The sequence below is a fragment of the Cyphellophora europaea genome, assembly GCF_000365145.1.
Source record: "Cyphellophora europaea CBS 101466 unplaced genomic scaffold supercont1.9, whole genome shotgun sequence".
In the NCBI taxonomy this organism is placed as follows: domain Eukaryota; kingdom Fungi; phylum Ascomycota; class Eurotiomycetes; order Chaetothyriales; family Cyphellophoraceae; genus Cyphellophora; species Cyphellophora europaea.
Window position 1 is genome coordinate 1301815 of NW_008481815.1, and position 17842 is coordinate 1319656.

Sequence of the window (17842 nt, forward strand, 5' to 3'; positions counted from 1 at the left end):
GGGTACTCAACCGTCAGACTGAAGATTCAAGCGACGCAAAACATCTGTGGGAAAAGTAGCTGCTTCTACAGGCCGACATGCATTGTCTTGAGCTTACTACCAGCAGTAGCAAAAGAAGGCTCCAACACATCAGTCAGCCTTCCCAGCCTTGCTCGAACGCCCTTTTCGTGCTGACGCAGAGCGTGCTATTCCCCCAATCCACAACAATCCACAACTTCATTGATCGCTACCACATGTGAAGAAGTAAGGGGCAATGAATGGGCGAGAGACATGAGCAGAGGCGATTTGGACGAAGCTGACCAGATAGCACCCACCACCTTGACCACTCGTCAACCTTTTTCATCAACTCGGCCAGGAATGCGAGACAGCGTGATGCTCAGAAGCGAAGCGAAACTGGCTACACGCACCTCGGGAGAAGAGGGGAACTGGAGGGACGGAAGAAAGGCGGCCCGAAATTGCAATGGTAGCCAGATAGGACAGGAAAGCTGGACTGCACGCATGTGCGCTGAACAGGTGGGCCAGATAGAGAATTAATGAGTGGCATTTAGCCAGGCAGACGAGTACTCAGTACCGATAGATAGACAGACAGACACACAGACAGACAGACACCCAGGCTCTTATCGCATTTCCAACATATATCTATCTACATTGATGATTGACGAGTGCTGATTGATGATGGCCGCGGTCGCTAACTCGCTCTCCGTCTTGACTCTTCCTTCTCCGGCATCCCTACCCCTACCATCACTGTTCCTCCTCCTCCTTTCGTTCCTTTCTTTCATCCTTCCAACTCCTCTCTGCTTTCCTTGACCCCTGGCGGCTCCTCGCATCGCGTCCTGCCTCAGCTTTGAAATGTCTATGTACAACGGGAGAAATCAAACGCCAGAGTCAAATTCGAGGTCCGTTGGCGATGTGGTTGCGATCCGCTACTGTTGTAGATCGTTCCATCGTCTCGTCTCGTCTCGTTTCGTGATCGCACATATCGCAAGAGAGACAGGAAAAACGCCGGCCGCAAGTAATTGAAGAACGGAAATTGCAGACAAACAGCATTTTACACGCGGACGCTATGCAGAGCATGGAATCGCTCTCCTCATCTCACGGCTTAGGCTACACGGCTTAGGCTACGGCACCGCCGAGACGGTGGGTGGGCTGTCTTATTGCACACCAGCCCATCTTACAGCAACGCCTTCGCACCATCTCGAGAACATGCCTTCAGCCAAAAGCTTGGTGTGGTCCAATTGCCCGCCGACTTTGATGGCATCGATCTCGGCCTGCGTGCGAGCTTCGCGTTCTTTCCGGGCGCGCTCTGCTGCATCGTCTGCTCTGGCTTTGGTGGGGCTCTCTAAACGGCTGCCTCTTCGCTTGAGCACTTCCTCCTTGCTGAGCGCGGAGACTTTTGAGGGGGACCTCGATGGCGAAGGGGCAACGCCCTTTGATGGTGACCGAGAGGGGGCTGGCGAAGTGGGTGTTGACGGAGTCGAGGTCTTGATATGCGATTGTGTTGATTGTCGTCGGTGGTGACTCTGCAAGTGAGGGTTGTTCTGCGCCATGACTAACTTAGAGCTCGATGGCTTTGTTGGACTTGCGAGAGGAGTGCTAAGGCGGCTCCCTGGTCCTCTGAATGGCTCTTTCTTTGGACTCGTTGACGTCGTGGACGCTGTGCTTGCAACACTGGAGACTCGACTTGCAAGGAGGCTTGGCGCCTGGCTCATCGCTGCTAACGGCGGGATCAAGGTCATCATCTTCTTGTCCTCTTTCACACGTGAAAATATGGCCGACATGATCGCGTACATGCCTTCCGGATCGGCAGACTCGAGATCGCTGAAGGACTCGGCCAGCTTGGCCACTGCTTCTCTTCGGCTCGCATCTGCAGTATTGTCAAGAACCTCCTGGCAGGAAATGCCGATGGCTTTGCTATACAGCCGGCGGCCCAGGATTGCCTCCTTCGACGAGTCGGAGGCTGTAGATGACGTTGAGCTCTTCCGAGTCGCCTCAGCTAATGTAGAAGCTGTGGAGAATCGTGAGTTCTTCGTTGGTGACGAGGATGCAACGGGCTGAAGCGGCTGCAATGAACGCTTGGACGGCGAAGGAGTTGGCGGCGGCGGCATCATCTCACTATCGTTCATGAAAGGGTTCGAGACGACTTGCAGCTGTTGTAGCTGTGGCTTCGACTTCTGTGGCGTGTGTATCACACTTCCGGTATCCAGCTCCTTATTTTCTTCCTGAACTTCTGCAGTGGAATTCTGTGATTCTCCATATGATGAAGTCCGCTTGAATTGCCTTACAGTACTGGGACTGTTACCGAACGACATGTTGACTCCCAATGGATTCCTTGGCTGGATGCTGGATAGTCTTTTCTTCGTGTTCTGCTGATAGCCAGGCGATTTGGGCTTCTCTTCCTCATGCTTCTCCGTCTCGGCAACCCTTCTCATGGTGCCTGTCTGTAGCCTTTCGAGGCTCATCCTAGACATGTTTTGCGAGAGCTCGTCCTCAAAGGGATCAATGCTCGTCCTTTCAGCTTTCGTTCTCCTTGACGTGCCCATGTTTGGCGCTGGAGCTGCTTTGATTGTGTCGAAGACCCAGTCATCATCGTTTCCATCAACTTCGAGAGTTCGAAGCGTCTCGGCATAGTATTTGAGATTCTTCTCGGCGCCCTTGTTAGAATCCCACTCCTGTTTCTTGAGGATCAGCTCCTGGAGAGCTTCCACCTTTCCCGCATTTTTGATAAACTTGTGCCTGAGCAACTCTTTTGCGCTGACCCGTCGATCGGGATCCTTTGTCAAACACTGCGCAACAAAGTCTCGGAACTCTTTGGACCAAGTAGGACCCTCCAGTCGTGGTGCACTTTGCTTGGGAATCTGGAACAGAACTTTCATAGGGTGAACGTGAGCATGTGGGGGCTCGCCATTCGCCAGCTCCATTGCGGTGATTCCCAACGACCAGATGTCGGCTTTGGAGTCGTGACCCTCTTGCTGAATCACTTCAGGAGCCATCCAGAACGGTGTGCCAACAAAAGTATTGCGCAAGCTCTTGAGGCCGACCAATTGAGCGGCCACACCGAAGTCGGCTAGCTTAACGCGACCGTCTCGACCCAGGAGGACGTTCGCTGCTTTGATGTCCCGATGTAGCTTGCCCTCACGGTGTAGGTAGTCCAGACCGATAAGTAACTCGCGGCAGATGATAGCGATGTGTGTCTCGGGTATGCAATGAGGCGGAGGCTTCAACAGATCCGCACAAGATCCGCCGCCCAAATATTCCATGACAATCCAGAGTGTCTGCCGTCGAAGGAAGGCCAGCTTATATTTCGTCACATGTGACGATGCACATGACGACAGAACTGATAACTCGGACAGGATATCGGAGAGGTCTTCTTCGGAGGATTCGAGGTCAACCTGAACGAATCTGTCAGTGTGCATATTGCCGATAGTGGAGTTGGTCTTACATGTTTGACAGCCACGATCTCGCCGGTAGACCGCTCGATGGCTTTGTAGACGACACCAAAGGAGCCACTTCCCAGCTCTTCGAGCATTTGATAGCGGGCAGCCAAGGTCTCACCATCGCAATCGTCGGTCTGCATCTGGAGAGTCGGCTCGGCGTATGATGACGTGGGACGGTGCAGGACGCTGGTGAAACCGTTCTGAGAGGACTGCGACCAGCTGTCCGAGTGCAGGTCGAGCATCGCAGGTTTCGTTCACTGCCTGTCGAGGCAGCGGCCGGCTAGTTTTCCCTCCTGACTCAGGACTTTCTCGGCGTGACGTGATGTACAAGTTCGAAAACGAGGAAAGATGCTGGTAAAAGTGAATGCGAGAGCAGCAAATCTATCCAAGGGCGCCAGGAAATGCGGTTGAGTGTAATGATACAAACAATGCGACGACACGACCCCAATGATAATGACAACCTGCTGCAAGTGGAGGAGAAGGCATCAGGCGGTAGTAATAATCTGGCCAGGGCTATGCTCGAGGATTACCCCTGAGGATAGTGCGGTCGGAAAGCAGTCGGGTTAACGGCTACGGGAGGGTCACTAAGACATGTTACCGGCAGCAGCAGTAGTAGAGTGCTTCGCTACCAGATCTCATTATGACGGTGGGTGGGGGGGCACGACGCAGATGGCAGCAGAGTTGACCTTTGGCCACGTCAGGTGTAGCGTGGACGAGAAATGGGTCCGTTGCACGAGGCAACCACTCGTCTAGACCAGGAAGAGCAGCCACCTCCCTGTTGCCAAGCCGCGCCAAACTTCCGGGTCGTCCCTTCAGACGAGAATACCCTGCATATTGCACTGCCACTATCGAGTACTCGGTACTGTTTCTTTCGGATTGAGACTCAAAGAGAAGCTCGAGCTAGCGAAAGATCTCCCTACAGACTCGAATGGACATTGTCTGCCGTGTTTCGAGAAAGTGAGACAGGCTTCTACAGCCGTCGAGACTAGGGGTGGAGCAGGTACAAGTACAGGTTTGGACGATCTTCCACAAGACGCAAGCCCAGGGTGGCGTCGTTGCCCCATCAACATCGCTCTCCCGGTCTCGCCCAACCTCGGTAGCACTCCGCCATGGGTCCGCGCCGCCGGTCTTGGGTCGGAGATGAGTTTTGACGGGGTAGCCACCGCGTTTGACAGATTCGACTCAGAGTCACGAGTACTCCGTATACGAGTGATATCCTTCATTGACGGTGGCGACGACAACGACGTGGATGTGTGGCCCGCGTGATGTGATCGAGGTGGAATTCTGGATAAGGAATGCTCGTTGCAGCCTATCGAAGTGACAGGACCGGACATCACGGATCCGGGGTTGGGGAATGATGGGTAAATTATTCTGCGGTGGCATTCATCATTAGGTATATCCGTGAAGGCCGTTATTTATATGTACTATGCGTTGTCCTCCTGATCCCATTCTCGAATGAGATCACTGCCCGTGCGGTTCAGCTTGCTAGGCGTCAGCTTCTTCAGCTCTGGCCATGGCAAGTCCTCGCCTGGTACCGAGCTTGAAAGCACGTCGACCTTGCTGTCACCCTTCGTGACGACGGGTGACGGTGATTCCCAGCTGTCCCAGTCGTCGTCGTCTCTGAGGTCATCGAGTAGGTCCGGCGGAGTCTGCGAGTCCGTGCTGTTCTTGCTCTGCACATGGCCACTCTTCCCCTCCTTTTCCTTTTTAGCCTGCTCTGAACCGGGAGGCTTGCCGGGCGTGTCGAGGCCGAACTCCTTCCAGAACGAGTCTTCCTTTTTCTGTGCATCTGTCTTGACTCCCGACTTACTCTTGCTTCGAGTTGGTCGACTTGGCTGGCCATTCATACGCTGCTGTTGCTGCAGACTGGCTCCGTGTATGGCCTCGTCACCGACTGTGGCTTGCCGTATATCTTCGAAGAAGGTCCACAGCCCGTCTCTGACTCCTTCCACAACGAACTTGCCCTGCTTCATCATATCAACCGCAGCGGGTGGCAGCGACCGGCGATGTTGCGCAGCCAGGTCCTTGTAAGTCTTGCCGAAGCTTGCACTCATTTGCAAAGCATCCGGTGAGATCAGACCATCCAGTGTGGGCATTCTCGACAATGATGGCTTTTGTCCGATGGTCAATGGCTCCGGTCGTGTCGGTGAGTCTTCGCTACTCCGCACGCTGCCTTGTTCGGCCATGTCACTGACAATATTGGCCAGTTCTTGGCTCTTCCGAGGCGTTGTTGGACTCAGCAAGCTCAACGTCCGAGTGTGCCGTCCTTCAAATACTTTCCTCTGGCTGCCCTGCCGTCTGGGAACCCCCCTGCCTCCTGGTTGCATCTCGACTAAGGCCCGCCGCCTCCGCCGTTCCTCTTCTAGCTCGTCGCCTTCCAGGTGGTTCGGGCTGCGTGGCACTTCATCGAGTGATACAGGCACTCGTCTGACTTGCTTGACCTCCTCCCTCTTTTTCGTTGCTTCGTGTATAGCCCATTGCTTCTTCAAACCCGTGAGCTCGGCCTCGGCTTTGTTCAGGTCCTCTCTTATCTCCAAGACCTTACGCTCCTGAGAAGCAATCAGCGTCAAGAAGTCGGTATTACCGCTGCCTGGCGATGGAATGGCTTCAGTACCGGCGTGGAATGATACTGATTTGGTATGTGGCGACCCGCGAGCTGATGATTGTGATGGAGATGCCGTTCTCGGAGAGGAGGCCTGGGAGGTTGCATTCGTTGGCAGTAGAATGGGGAAGTTCAGCGAAAGTCCCTTGGTGTGTCTTGCGTTTCTTCGAGGGCTTGCAGTACTGACGGGACTGCTGGTGGGAGGTAACGCAGGTGATGTCTGCTGGGTCTCAAGATCTGCAGTCGACATGTTGCGTCTGTAAGTAGACGTCGTCAAAGCGTCAAACGTCAAGTGTTCGTGAATACGTCGTTGGGGTCAATGAATGGACGCTACGGCAGCTCACTGCTGGTAGCAATAGTTGAACAAGAAGTGCAATGTCAAATCGTCATGTCGTCAAATCGTTGGTGACCACGGTCAAGTGAAGGTTGAAGTGTTGACCCGTTGCCAAAAGAAGAACTGCAGGTACCACGGCACATCTCCTGGGGGCGTGCGTCAGTGGACTCTCGAGCTTGGTTTCGTGGCGACATCCCTGTTCCTGGCGCACAAAGTGGCGCTCATCTCGCGCTGCCCAGGCGCAATCTGGAGTGGCCAATCATGCCCAAGGAATTGCGGCGACTCTCTATTGACCGTAAACCGCATCTTCACCTCCTGTTTGGGACTTCCTCAGCGTCGAGAACAGAATTGCACATTCAGCATATTCAGAACTTCAATTCAATTATGTGGTGGCCATGCGTATGAGCTAAATGCTTGAGCTGCCACCGGACCAACCAAGTCAGAGGCGATCTGGTTAGTAGCAACAAAGCATCCCTGAATCAAGACATAAGCCAACTCATGTCTACCTATGCGATTTTTTAACATCAGTACACAAAACATGTTTATGTCCCTGAGGATTGCTTTCCCAAGATAGGTTAGAGTAACTCACGTAGTCTTGCGGGAGAGAAGATTAGTTGTGGAAGGGGCTATTCGCTCAAGTTCTCAATGCTCCTATACATGAATTAGGGCCTGTTCCCATGCTCTATGATACCCATCGCATCGCATCATGATCCAGGTCTGTCATTCGGTGCAGCCGTTGTAACCGTGCATGTCCTTTCATGCCGATGTCCCAGAATATCCGTTTCAGAACGCCGCGTTATATGCCATGTCTCATTATGTCACCCTGTCTTCTTATCGCACTAACCACCAAGCGCCTCCTACCATGCCCGAAATGACCAGCACGGTTAATATTCCAGCCCCTGCTCGGTCAGCCGTTGTGATCTTCCTAGCATTGTCGTGCGGGAATGTGGGCGCGCTGGCGCCGGCGTTAGGATCACTGGAGGACTTTCCACCGTTCTCAGCCGTTAGCGGCACCATATCGTCTCCGATGATGTTGGCGCCTACGACGGCGAGCGCAGTCATCTGTGAAAGTAAGCATGGGTCGCAAACAGCAATGGTTAATGAAACGTGCTTACCTGTTGGCCAACACCACTGCTACCGTCCCAGGTGCTGGAATACCACTGCCTGCCGCACATGCGGCCGTTATTGCCTCCTATGCACTGGCTCATCGCGGCCTCCGCGCTGGTCTTCAGCTTTGGCATGATTTGATCCCTAAGTTGGGGGACCAGTTGCGCTGTGACAACCATCCAGCGGGATAGATAGGCCTTGAAGCTGCTCTGATCGTTGTTGCATACACTCGTCGGCTCACACTGGAACTCGGTCATGACGTTGCCACCAAGATTGGCGCCTTGTACTCCATCGATTGTCTGGGGAAAGAATAGTGAAAAGGCACCCTCTAATATATGCTGGGCTCGAGTAGCCCATACAGCGTCTTCGGTGAAGTTGTAGAGGTAAGCAGCGCCCACCAGCATGGTTCCGTAGTTGTAAGTCCAGGCGTGACGTTCGGTGTCGATGCAGCCATTGTTCGTATCAGTGTTGTCCCAGATGTAAAGCATGTTCGGTCCCTCCTCAAAAAGAGGCGATTGAGCCATCCAATCCCACACCTTTCCGGCCCAATCTGCGTAGGTCTGGTTGCCGGTATAACGTGCGAGACGAGCCGCAAGCTGAAAGTTTCCACCGTTCGAAATGGTGTTCTTCAAATTGTAACCAGCGTTGAAGGAGTATACCTGCCAGCGCAATCCACCTTTGCATGCCTTTTCGTCCCATAGATTGGTCTGGAAATTGAATACAGCTTGGGCAAGTGCTAGCCAAGACGGGTTATTACCACCAGCGTCAGGTAGACCAGCCTCAGCAGCATCAAGAGCGGCAAAGGCCCAGAAAGCCTGGTCGTCAACACCCATATTCTTGGATTGATTGGGGGGGTTGAAATTCTCCTCTGGGCCACGTTGGAACTGCAGTCCTTGTGAAACGACTTGGTTGTAACTGTCATCGCCAGTATATTGCCAATAGTTTATGAGAGCACCAAACATGGCACCAGCCTCCCACCAGTAGTAACATTCTAACGAAGCGCAAGGGCCTGGTAGAAGGCCTGGTGTGCCACCAGTCTCGTTTCCGTGGTAGTATGTCATCATGTCGTGGGCGAGAAGCGATGTGACTTCCTTGACCGAATCGACACTATCTAGGTTGAGTTGATAGGCAGCATGAGCGAGAGAGGAGAGGCCGGCCAGCGGCGCCAGCAAGTTGGAGGACTTCATGGCTGCGGCAGCGTCGAAATAGCCGCGACACCGGTCGAGAAGATACGTTCAAGTAGAGTAGTGACTCAAACTGGCATCGAATCTAACGCGAATGTAGAGGGATGAGGAAGGTCGTGTATCGGTGGCAAGGGGAGTATGCAAACAGTTGTGATCGCGGCTGACCAAAGCTAGCGCGAAGCGACAGAGTCCACCTCTATGACGTTGCTAACACTGCTACAAGATTGCTGGTTCGACAATTCAAACGAGCGTCATTGCCAGTCGGCGAATAATGCTGCGAATCTTGAGAGGCTGCAGGTAATGAGATGAGAAGATTTTAGGTCAAGATGGTAGAGAGTGAGATTCACAAGCTGAGAGATGCAAAAAGCTGGCATGATGGATCGATCGTGATTCGATGACAGCAGTAGGCGGTTGGTGGGCAACCGCAGGAGCTGCAGGATCGAGAGCCACCACCATGGTTTAACCATCCCTGCCCAATCATGACCCCATCTATCCACTCCATTCTGTCTGCTGGGCCCCAGCCTCTGCAGCCGCATGTTGCACCGGACGGATGTCTCAGTCCTCTAGTCTATGACTCCGTTACTTACTTTGGTTTCGACGTGGTTACAAGACTCCTTGAAATCGTCCTTCACAAGACATTCTCTCTGTGCTTGTCAATGCTTAGGTATGCTCAAGGCGTCAGACTACTTGGCGAGAGCCCATCGCAGATCGAGAGGGGGTCCCACCCGCCTAAAACGAGCCGCTCGGGCCACTGACGTAGGCTCGGCGCAAGTCGCCGCACTCTTGAGACACAGGAACCGCGTTTTTAAATGGAGTACTCGAAATTCTTAACTACACAATTTGCCTTGCATTGAGCCACAGGATGGCTGCCTCCGTTTGCATCACGTCGCTTGAACGCTCATTTGACAAAATTCATGCCCACACGGTCCGCCTGACTGTCCATAACTTAGCTCAGCTTCATCGGTCCTTCTTATCATGAGCGCCATAGTGTGGGCTCAACTCCTCTTTGATCGCTTCGGGGACCTCGCCCGCTGATGCTATATGGTACATGGCTGTGCCGAGACCACTGCGCGCATGCTTAGTGTGCTTTTCTGCAAGCCGTGCTTCCATGCTCTGGTTCTCGTTGTTGTGTCGGTTTTGTGATCCCGACCCTGAGGACAGTCCTGTCTCGGCTCGAAAGCGCCCTTGCAGTTCGCCTTCTACAGCTGAGTGCGATGGAATGTTCGACATGGATGAAAACGACATTCGCCTTTGCATCAGTCGCTTGCCCTCCTTCTGTTCCTTAGCCTCGAGCTTCTCAGAGGGTAGGAGCACAGCTCGATCGAGTTCGTACGGGAGACCACGATGCCGGCCACGTATCATCATTGCTATGATGACCAATTTGGAAATCGTGTGAAATTTGGCCGAGAATGACGCATTGATCGTGGGGTAGCCCAATGACAGTCCCACTGTACCGTAGGCCGAAACGATCTCAAACAGTACCGAAAACATGGTGAAGGCGTACTCGTTGGTGTTCTCCAGGTTCCTGCCTTCCACGATAGCGATGATGAACAGTCCCAGGAAAATATACCACAGATCGAAACTCAGCTGCTTGCGAACGTGAGCTCCGACATAACTGGGTTCCTTGCTGTCACCTTCCTCCTCTTCATCCTCGGGACTGACGTAGATTCCCAGGCTTTTCTCCTCGTACACGTTTGTCCTTCTCATAGAAATGGCGATGGGGAAGACTGAGATGTACATCATGATCAGGTACGACACCTGAATGGCTGGATGTAGAGTTGCCAAGTTGACCACCGAGAACCCGGCCGTGCGAGTCGCTGCCGCCTGGAACAGTCCGTCCACGATGCGGTAGCCCACCGGAATGGCGGTCACAGTCTCGTCGTTAAGATCAAGGATGATAAAGAGGATTAGGTCGACGCCGTTGAGAACGACTAGGATCGCGAACAACCACCATGTTGCTCCCCTGGGGAACAAGAGCGTGAAGCACCGGCGAGGATGATCCAAGAGGAATTGAAACTCTTCCCAAGCACCACTGCCAGCTGGCGTCAGCTTGGCCAAGGCCCAAATGACAAACCGAAGCATGCACGGGAATCCAGTATTGCCAATGACAATCAGGAACGTCATGATGAGTAGTGGGAAGACGGCTTGTTGGAAGGAGATCATCGAGTCCGGCGTCAGAGTCAGGCCAAGATCGTTGAAAGCCGATGCTGCTGTAAAGATGCCCCACCATGGCCGGCCCTGTGACACTGCTGTGGGCACCGATCCAAATCTAGTTTGCATAATCCAGGGTGTCAGGCAAATGATGCCAAAGAGATGGAATCCGAAGAAGAATCCGATTAGGGTCCAGGCAAGTGTCTTCAACGCACGATACTCGATACCGCCTAGCTCTTCACGTTGATCTTCTGTGAGGTTAACAAAGAAAGAGTTGCGGCCAACTGTGGGCTGCCAGCTGAGATAGGGCATGGGCTGCTCGAGAGATTTCGTGGTGTTGCTGCGGCGGAATGTGCTCAGTCCCGTGTTTGCCCTTCTACGCAAGCCACTTGGATTGTCTCCCTGATCTTGGCTCTGATAAGTATTAGACCTCTGCCTAGAGGTCGCCCGCGGAAATGTAGAAGTGTGCGTTCGGTTGCGATGAATTTGGGGCTCGTCGATGGTAATATGTTGATTGAATCGGGGCGCAGCCTGGTCGGTAGATGTAATTTGGTCGTTGTGAGGATCCAAGTTCGTTGTGACTCGGCGCATGATTCCGCCCTGGGCATCATCGACGCTTTCAGGTCTTCCTCCGCGTTCAAATTCGCGAGGACTAGGAATCCGCAATGTTGAGTGGTCTTGAGGATTTCGCTGCTTCTCCAGAAATTGGATATGTTGCTCAGGGCTCAGCTGAGCAGGACTTCGAACTCCTTCATCGTCTCTGACGTACAGGAATTGTCCATCACTAGGCTCATCGGCATGATCCGATGTCTTGGGATCGGAATCGTACTGCTCGTCCCCCTTGGCGTCAGGTGTAGGAGTTTCGGGGATTTCATCCTTATCTCCAACACGGAAAGTTCGGCCAGTATGGCGCAGAACCTGGATGGCTCTACCTCTGACACCAAGCTCTTTCCTGACTCTTTCAGGATCATCCGGATCAAGGTTCATGGTCTTTGTTCTGGACTTGGAACGACGGAGGGCCCTGGCTTCGTGAACGATATCCTTAAATCGTCTCTCGAACCAGTACAGGCGGACAAAGACGACCGAGGAATGGATGATGATGGGGTTGCAGAGCATGGCGCCGATATAGAAGCAAACCTGCTGACCAGTCCGAAGTGTGTTGACGTCAATAGTGTTTAGTCCACTCTGGGTACAAGAGCCTGCGGCAAAGAACAAGGCATCAATGTACGGTATGTTGCCGGCTGCAGCGACGAGTCCTGAAAAGAAAAAGGACATGCCAATGATGTAGAGGTAGTGAATTGTGATGAAATTGAACTTCCTCTTTGTAAAGAGATCGGGAATCTGCCTCTTGAAGAATTCCCAGACATCTTGCCATGTCTCGAAAGCCATGGTGAGAATGAGGATACAGGTTTGGCGTTGGGAAATTTAGGAGCCGTAGGTATACAATCTCGATATTAGTTAAAGATGAGGTCTGGAAGGGGGACGACTGCGGAGGTGCTTCGAGGCACTTTGTATGGCGCGACCGGTCATCGTGGGCAGAAAGGGCGACTCGAGACGTTTAAAGCCATAGTCACCAAACAAGGGGACGCTTTCGGAGGTCTGAAGGGAAAGGACAAAGCGGATGATGCGGTAAAAGGTCGATGAAGGACAAAACGTTGGTGGAGGCAGTCTGAGCAGTGGCAGTGGCGGTGCAGACTCGCCCGCAGTTCAACGTTAGGCGTTGTGATAGGATTGCGAGTGGCGGTTTCGAGGCCATAAAAGCCCCGAAACTCTGATGAGAGAGGATGACGCCGCAGACCACGAACCTTGGCATATGCACGTGTCAATGGGGGTTTTGTGCTTCCTTGCTCATGCTATCATCCCAATGTGCTGCTATTCGGTACTTGGAGGCTGGATACTGACCGCAAGTTTGAAAGTGGCCCGGACAAGCCAACCGCATGCTGAGCACACACTGGCCTGTCTGTTGATGAGCTGGCACGTGTTCCACCCGTTGGCTGCCTCTTATCGCTCCACGATCACCGTTTGGGAACGACTCAAGCTCAGTATTGTTCGATGTAGCGCTCTTGTGAAACACAGTGCTTACTGACCAAGGATTCGAGCGAAGCTTCGTCGAGGGTGCTGCATGCATCCGCCCGAGGAAGCTAACGTTGCGATCCGACACCGCTTGCTCCACCCTCTCGGGTTTTGAGTCCTTTGTCTTCAGATTGACAGGTCCCAATGCAGTAAGTACATCGCTGAGATACAGGTTAGCCATTCACGACTATTGGCATGGTTGAATTTCCTGTCAGATCAACCGCGACTTGTTCCGAGCGCGTCAAATTACCGGCATTTTACTGTATACTACAACCCGCTTCATGAATTTCCCACGTGGCAAACTACACGTGACAAAGTGTTATACACTCCTGTCTCTGCTAGGAGCATCTTTTGATGTCTACCCATACGCAATTCACCTCGACTCCGGACATGTCGTTCAGATTGACCGCATCGTTGTCACCAATCATGCAGAACTTCTCCCCTTGCCGCATTCTGCGGCTCTAGCTGTCCTGGATCATGCACAGTCATTGAAAAATGTCCATTCAGAGGTATATTCCACTGAAGCATGCAGTTACTATGCAAGATGTCATCAACTTCCACAGTCCGCTGTGCGCCAGCGCAAGGGAATCTCTTCGACTTTCCAGCCAATCATTCCATTCGAGTCGCTCGGTTGAATACCCATCTTCGGCTATAACGGCACACTCGGCCTAGCGCACCATAAAGCCCGGACTTGGTATTGCGCTTCAACCTCCTTTTGCACCGACGATTTTCAGAGTGTCGCCGTGACAGATAGATTCACCGCCGTATTGCATTCGATACAGGACAGCTGCACGATCAATCGACATGACGCATCTCGTTGACCTACGGATATATCCACAACCTCTCTAGCCCCCCTGGCGGTAGCATTGCGTGGGATATACCGAGCTTCTCGGCAACCGGACTCACCATATCGCCCTCCTACAAATCTCCATAGCCGACATCGAGGAGCAGCAGATATGCTTGCGAACAGTGACAGCGAGAACGAGGGCCATGAAGTCACCAAAGGCAACGAGAAGGTGTCCCATCTACGCATCGTGGCTTCTCAATCGTTGGTTACAAACGCTATTCTCAACCACAAATACCATGGCTCGGGAACTTTGGACGATCCATACCTCGTCGAGTTCATCCCCAACGACCCGCGTAATCCCATGGACTTCCCTGACTGGAAGAAATGGTGCCTGATCGCTACCGTTGCAATGACCACACTGGCGGTGGCCTTCGTATCGACCGCCTACACCGGCAGCATTGTGCAGATTATCGAAGAGTTCCAGTGTAGTCAAGAACTTGCAACTCTTGGGCTATCATTGTTTGTCTTGGGATGGGCTCTGGGACCTTTGATCTGGGCACCGCTGTCGGAGCTATGGGGCCGACAGATAATCTTCTTTGCCACCTACGCCATTGTCACTGCTTTCAACGCAGCTGCCGCTGGAGCACCAAACATCGGCACCTTGGTAGTCCTACGCTTCTTCGCTGGAACGTTCGGCGCAAGCCCTATGACCAATGCGGGAGGAGTTGTGGCCGATCTATTACCTGCCAACAAGAGAGGGATTGGTATGGTGATCTTTGCCTCGGCCCCTTTTCTCGGACCTGTCATCGGTCCTGTTGCCGGGGGATTTGCCTCTGAAAATATCGGCTGGCGCTGGGTTGAAGGTATCATGGCTATTTTTACCGGAATACTTTGGGTGGTAGGGGCCTTCCTTCTGCCGGAGACCTACGCTCCAGTAATTCTGCAACGGCGCGCCACCGCTCTTTCGAAGCGCACCGGAAAAGTGTATGTTTCGTCCCTTGAGTATCGCCAGGGCAGAGTCACTCCCAAAGCCGCGTTTCAGAAGGCAATCGTTCGACCCTGGATCTTACTGTTCCGCGAACCAATCGTCCTCTTATTGTCCATTTATATGGCGATTACGTACGGCACACTCTATATGCTGTTCGGGGCCTTTCCGGTCGTCTTCCAGGATGGAAGGGGTTGGTCCCAGGGTGTTGGAGGCCTAGCCTTCTCGGGACTGGGAGTCGGTATTGTCATTGGCCTCATGTATTGCCTCTGGGACAACAAACGATATCTGCGAGCTGAGGAGAAAGCCGGAGGTGAAGCAGCACCCGAAGTTCGGTTGCCGCCAACCCTGGTATCTGCTGTTGCTATGCCTATCGGCTTGTTCATCTTTGCTTGGACGAACTATCCAAGGTCAGCCCCCTCCCAAATTTGCTGTGCGCCGGTACTGACGTGGTGCGCAGTATCCACTGGATTGTTTGCATCATCGCGACCGTTCCCTTTGGATTTGGTATGGTCACTGGATTTTTGTCCATGATGAACTATCTGATTGACGCGTATACCATCTATGCCGCATCCGTTCTTGCGGCAAGTACGGTCTTGAGATCGCTATTTGGAACCGTCTTTCCTCTCTTCACATCGTACATGTATGCGGATCTTGGCGTACATTGGGCATCATCGATACCAGCTTTCCTGGCGCTGGCGTTTGCACCGTTTCCTTTCTTGTTCTACAAGTATGGAGAAACCATCAGGATGAAATGTAAGTATGCTGCACAAGCTCATGATGTTATGGCCCAGCTGCGTAAGACAAATACCCAGATCGAACGCGAAGAGAGGGACAAGGATTCCGATGTATAACTGGGAGCGCACCCTTCTAGGTGACAGTGCATGGCATGGGCACGCGGGCCGGTTATCCTGTACATCTGCGTTGCATGTTAATGGGACATCATACAGCACTCAATTACATGGTCAGTTCCGACGTCATGAGAAATGATGGTGATGTAGAATAGATACAAAGAATCTTTTTGGGCTTCGTTACGGGGTCGTCAATAACATTCACTGCCTGGTGCCAAGCCTAGCCGTCAATGGCGGGGGCTGGGAAAAGTGGGGCATCCACGCAGAGCTGTCGCAGATTCGAAGCGCAATCACCAAAGCGATTGCCCCGACTCTATCGAGCTCAAGTTTGCATACGGTTCAAGCGAGGAACTCGGAAGGCCGCGACAATGATTCAAGATGCCGCCCAGTGCCTTGGATACGGGATTCGGACATGCGCAACAACGCTGCAGAATGTATGCACGTTTGACCGCTAGTCCAACCTTGAGCTGCAGCCCGCTGGAAGCCGACATCCCACTATGCAGAGTCGAAGCCATCATATATGAGCTGACAGCACACCACCCGAAGTTGGTGCAGATTCGATGCTAACTACGGAGTAATTTCTCCTCGAAGCCAGCCTCCTCGGTAATGACTCGATTGCTGATCTCACAAGTTGTGCTGTCTTAGAAAATCCGGTGGCAGGGAGGTGGTTGGTAAACACCATTTTTACTAACGCAAAAGCCCAACACGTTGTCCACCCAACCATCCATCTTCTCATTCCTCTCTCTGTGTACATACTCATCGAAACCAAAGAATCGAGAGGCTTCATTCCGAAAAGTCGACAATACCGACTGACCCACCGTGCCCTCGAGACTCACTTCACTGGCCCCCCACATGCAACGATAAGCCCGGTACCTACACCGTTCGCCGTTCTTGGGTGAGCTCAAAGGCTCTCTGAGAGCAAGGGCTCGACGAACAACAATCACAAGAGCCATCAATATGCGCTCGACACTGGTCGCCTTCGCGGCGTTTACGGCAATACTCCCGACAGTCACTGCCTCTATCATACCCAATCTCCTGCGCTCCTTTGAAGATCTACAAGACGTGCGCAAGCGATGCGATAATCCCTGTGGCTTCTACGGCCAGGTCTGCTGTCCTGACGGCAGCGTCTGTTACACCGATGACAATAATGAAGCAGCCTGCTCTGCCGGCGGATCCGGCTCGTCTCCTCAAACAGCAGCCGGTAGCTGGCAGTATATCACCACGACCTACGTTATGACCGACCTCGAAACAGTCACGACCGTACTCAGCACTTTTGTCCCCAGTGCTACATCAGGCGGATGCGAATACTCGAAAGGCGAAACGCAATGCGGAGATAAATGCTGCGCTGCTGGCGAGTTCTGCGAGTCATCGGGCAAGTGCAAAGACGCAGGCAGTGGCAGCTCTGGACTCTACAGCAGTATCTTCACCGTCACCACTGTCACGACCAACACGGCCGAGCCGCCACTCCGACCAACCAGCGATACATTGGTTACCATCACGGCCACCGGCACTGCTGGGGAGATTACCACAACGCAAGGATTCATCAGTCCTACGGCAACGGGTGGTGCGATTACCGCTGAGCCTCAGAATGGCGGTGGTGGCGGTCTCAGTGCAGGTGCCATTGCAGGCATCGTTATTGGCGTAATTGCTGCTCTGATTATCCTCATCCTCATCTGTCTTTGCTGCTGTGCCAAAGGTGTGCTCGATGCTATCCTCGGTATCTTTGGCCTTGGTCCCAAGAAGCGGAGGAGGGAAGAAGTCGAAGTCTACGAGAGTCATCACCACCACGGCAGCAGACGCGGGCGGTCGGCTTCGGCAGCTGGCAGACGGACATGGTTCGGCACTCGGCCAAAGAAGTCTTCGGTTGTGGAAGAGAAGAAGAGCAGTAGCTGGGGAAGGGGTGCTGGAGTTGCAGCCTTCCTCGGTGGCCTAGCGCTTATTCTCGGACTGAAACGCAGAAGAGACAGGAAGGACGACAGGAGCAGCACTGGCTACGGTAGCTCATACTACTCGGACTACACAAGCAGTGAGTACAAACCAACCCACGAATGAATGGACCAGACTGACTTTGCATAGGTACCGAAAGCTCCTCAGATCGAAGAACGCGAAAATCCTCAAGGTCGAGATCAAGGGCCTATTCGGCGTCAAGGGCATCGAGAAGATGATCTACCAACGAACATAATTCTTCTTACTTCTAGCTTGTGCATTATATCTTGTCTCAGGACTGCATGATATCACGGGATACGGGAGATGGGCTAAATGAGATTGCATAGAAGGTAGCTCTAGTGACGTCCACCAAACTTCAGATACGAATGTGAATACTTCGAAGACATC

At 53.0% G+C, this 17842-nt stretch overlaps 6 protein-coding genes across 6 annotated transcripts; 2 read left to right on the forward strand and 4 right to left on the reverse strand.

Annotated features, from left to right (window-relative positions):
- Positions 1–1151: 1151 nt before the first annotated feature.
- HMPREF1541_08961 (uncharacterized protein) lies at positions 1152–3676 on the reverse strand (the record flags this gene model as incomplete). Its single annotated transcript, XM_008723279.1, has 2 exons — positions 1152–3389; positions 3440–3676. The coding sequence occupies 2 exons, from the start codon at positions 3674–3676 to the stop codon at positions 1152–1154; spliced, it is 2475 nt and encodes an 824-aa protein (XP_008721501.1).
- Positions 3677–4858: 1182 nt separating this feature from the next.
- On the reverse strand, positions 4859–6286 carry HMPREF1541_08962 (uncharacterized protein; the record flags this gene model as incomplete). The annotated part of the gene is made up of 1 exon (XM_008723280.1): positions 4859–6286. One exon carries the CDS (start codon positions 6284–6286, stop codon positions 4859–4861), a length of 1428 nt encoding a protein of 475 aa, XP_008721502.1.
- Positions 6287–7201: 915 nt separating this feature from the next.
- Positions 7202–8664, reverse strand: HMPREF1541_08963 (uncharacterized protein; the record flags this gene model as incomplete). The annotated part of the gene is made up of 2 exons (XM_008723281.1): positions 7202–7432; positions 7486–8664. 2 exons carry the CDS (start codon positions 8662–8664, stop codon positions 7202–7204), a joined length of 1410 nt encoding a protein of 469 aa, XP_008721503.1.
- A 954-nt stretch (positions 8665–9618) lies between these two features.
- On the reverse strand, positions 9619–12201 carry HMPREF1541_08964 (uncharacterized protein; the record flags this gene model as incomplete). Its single annotated transcript, XM_008723282.1, has 1 exon — positions 9619–12201. The coding sequence occupies one exon, from the start codon at positions 12199–12201 to the stop codon at positions 9619–9621; it is 2583 nt and encodes an 860-aa protein (XP_008721504.1).
- A 1640-nt stretch (positions 12202–13841) lies between these two features.
- HMPREF1541_08965 (uncharacterized protein) lies at positions 13842–15511 on the forward strand (the record flags this gene model as incomplete). The annotated part of the gene is made up of 2 exons (XM_008723283.1): positions 13842–15067; positions 15118–15511. 2 exons carry the CDS (start codon positions 13842–13844, stop codon positions 15509–15511), a joined length of 1620 nt encoding a protein of 539 aa, XP_008721505.1.
- Positions 15512–16465: 954 nt separating this feature from the next.
- HMPREF1541_08966 (uncharacterized protein) lies at positions 16466–17690 on the forward strand (the record flags this gene model as incomplete). The annotated part of the gene is made up of 2 exons (XM_008723284.1): positions 16466–17538; positions 17585–17690. The coding sequence occupies 2 exons, from the start codon at positions 16466–16468 to the stop codon at positions 17688–17690; spliced, it is 1179 nt and encodes a 392-aa protein (XP_008721506.1).
- Between the last annotated feature and the right edge of the window lie 152 nt (positions 17691–17842).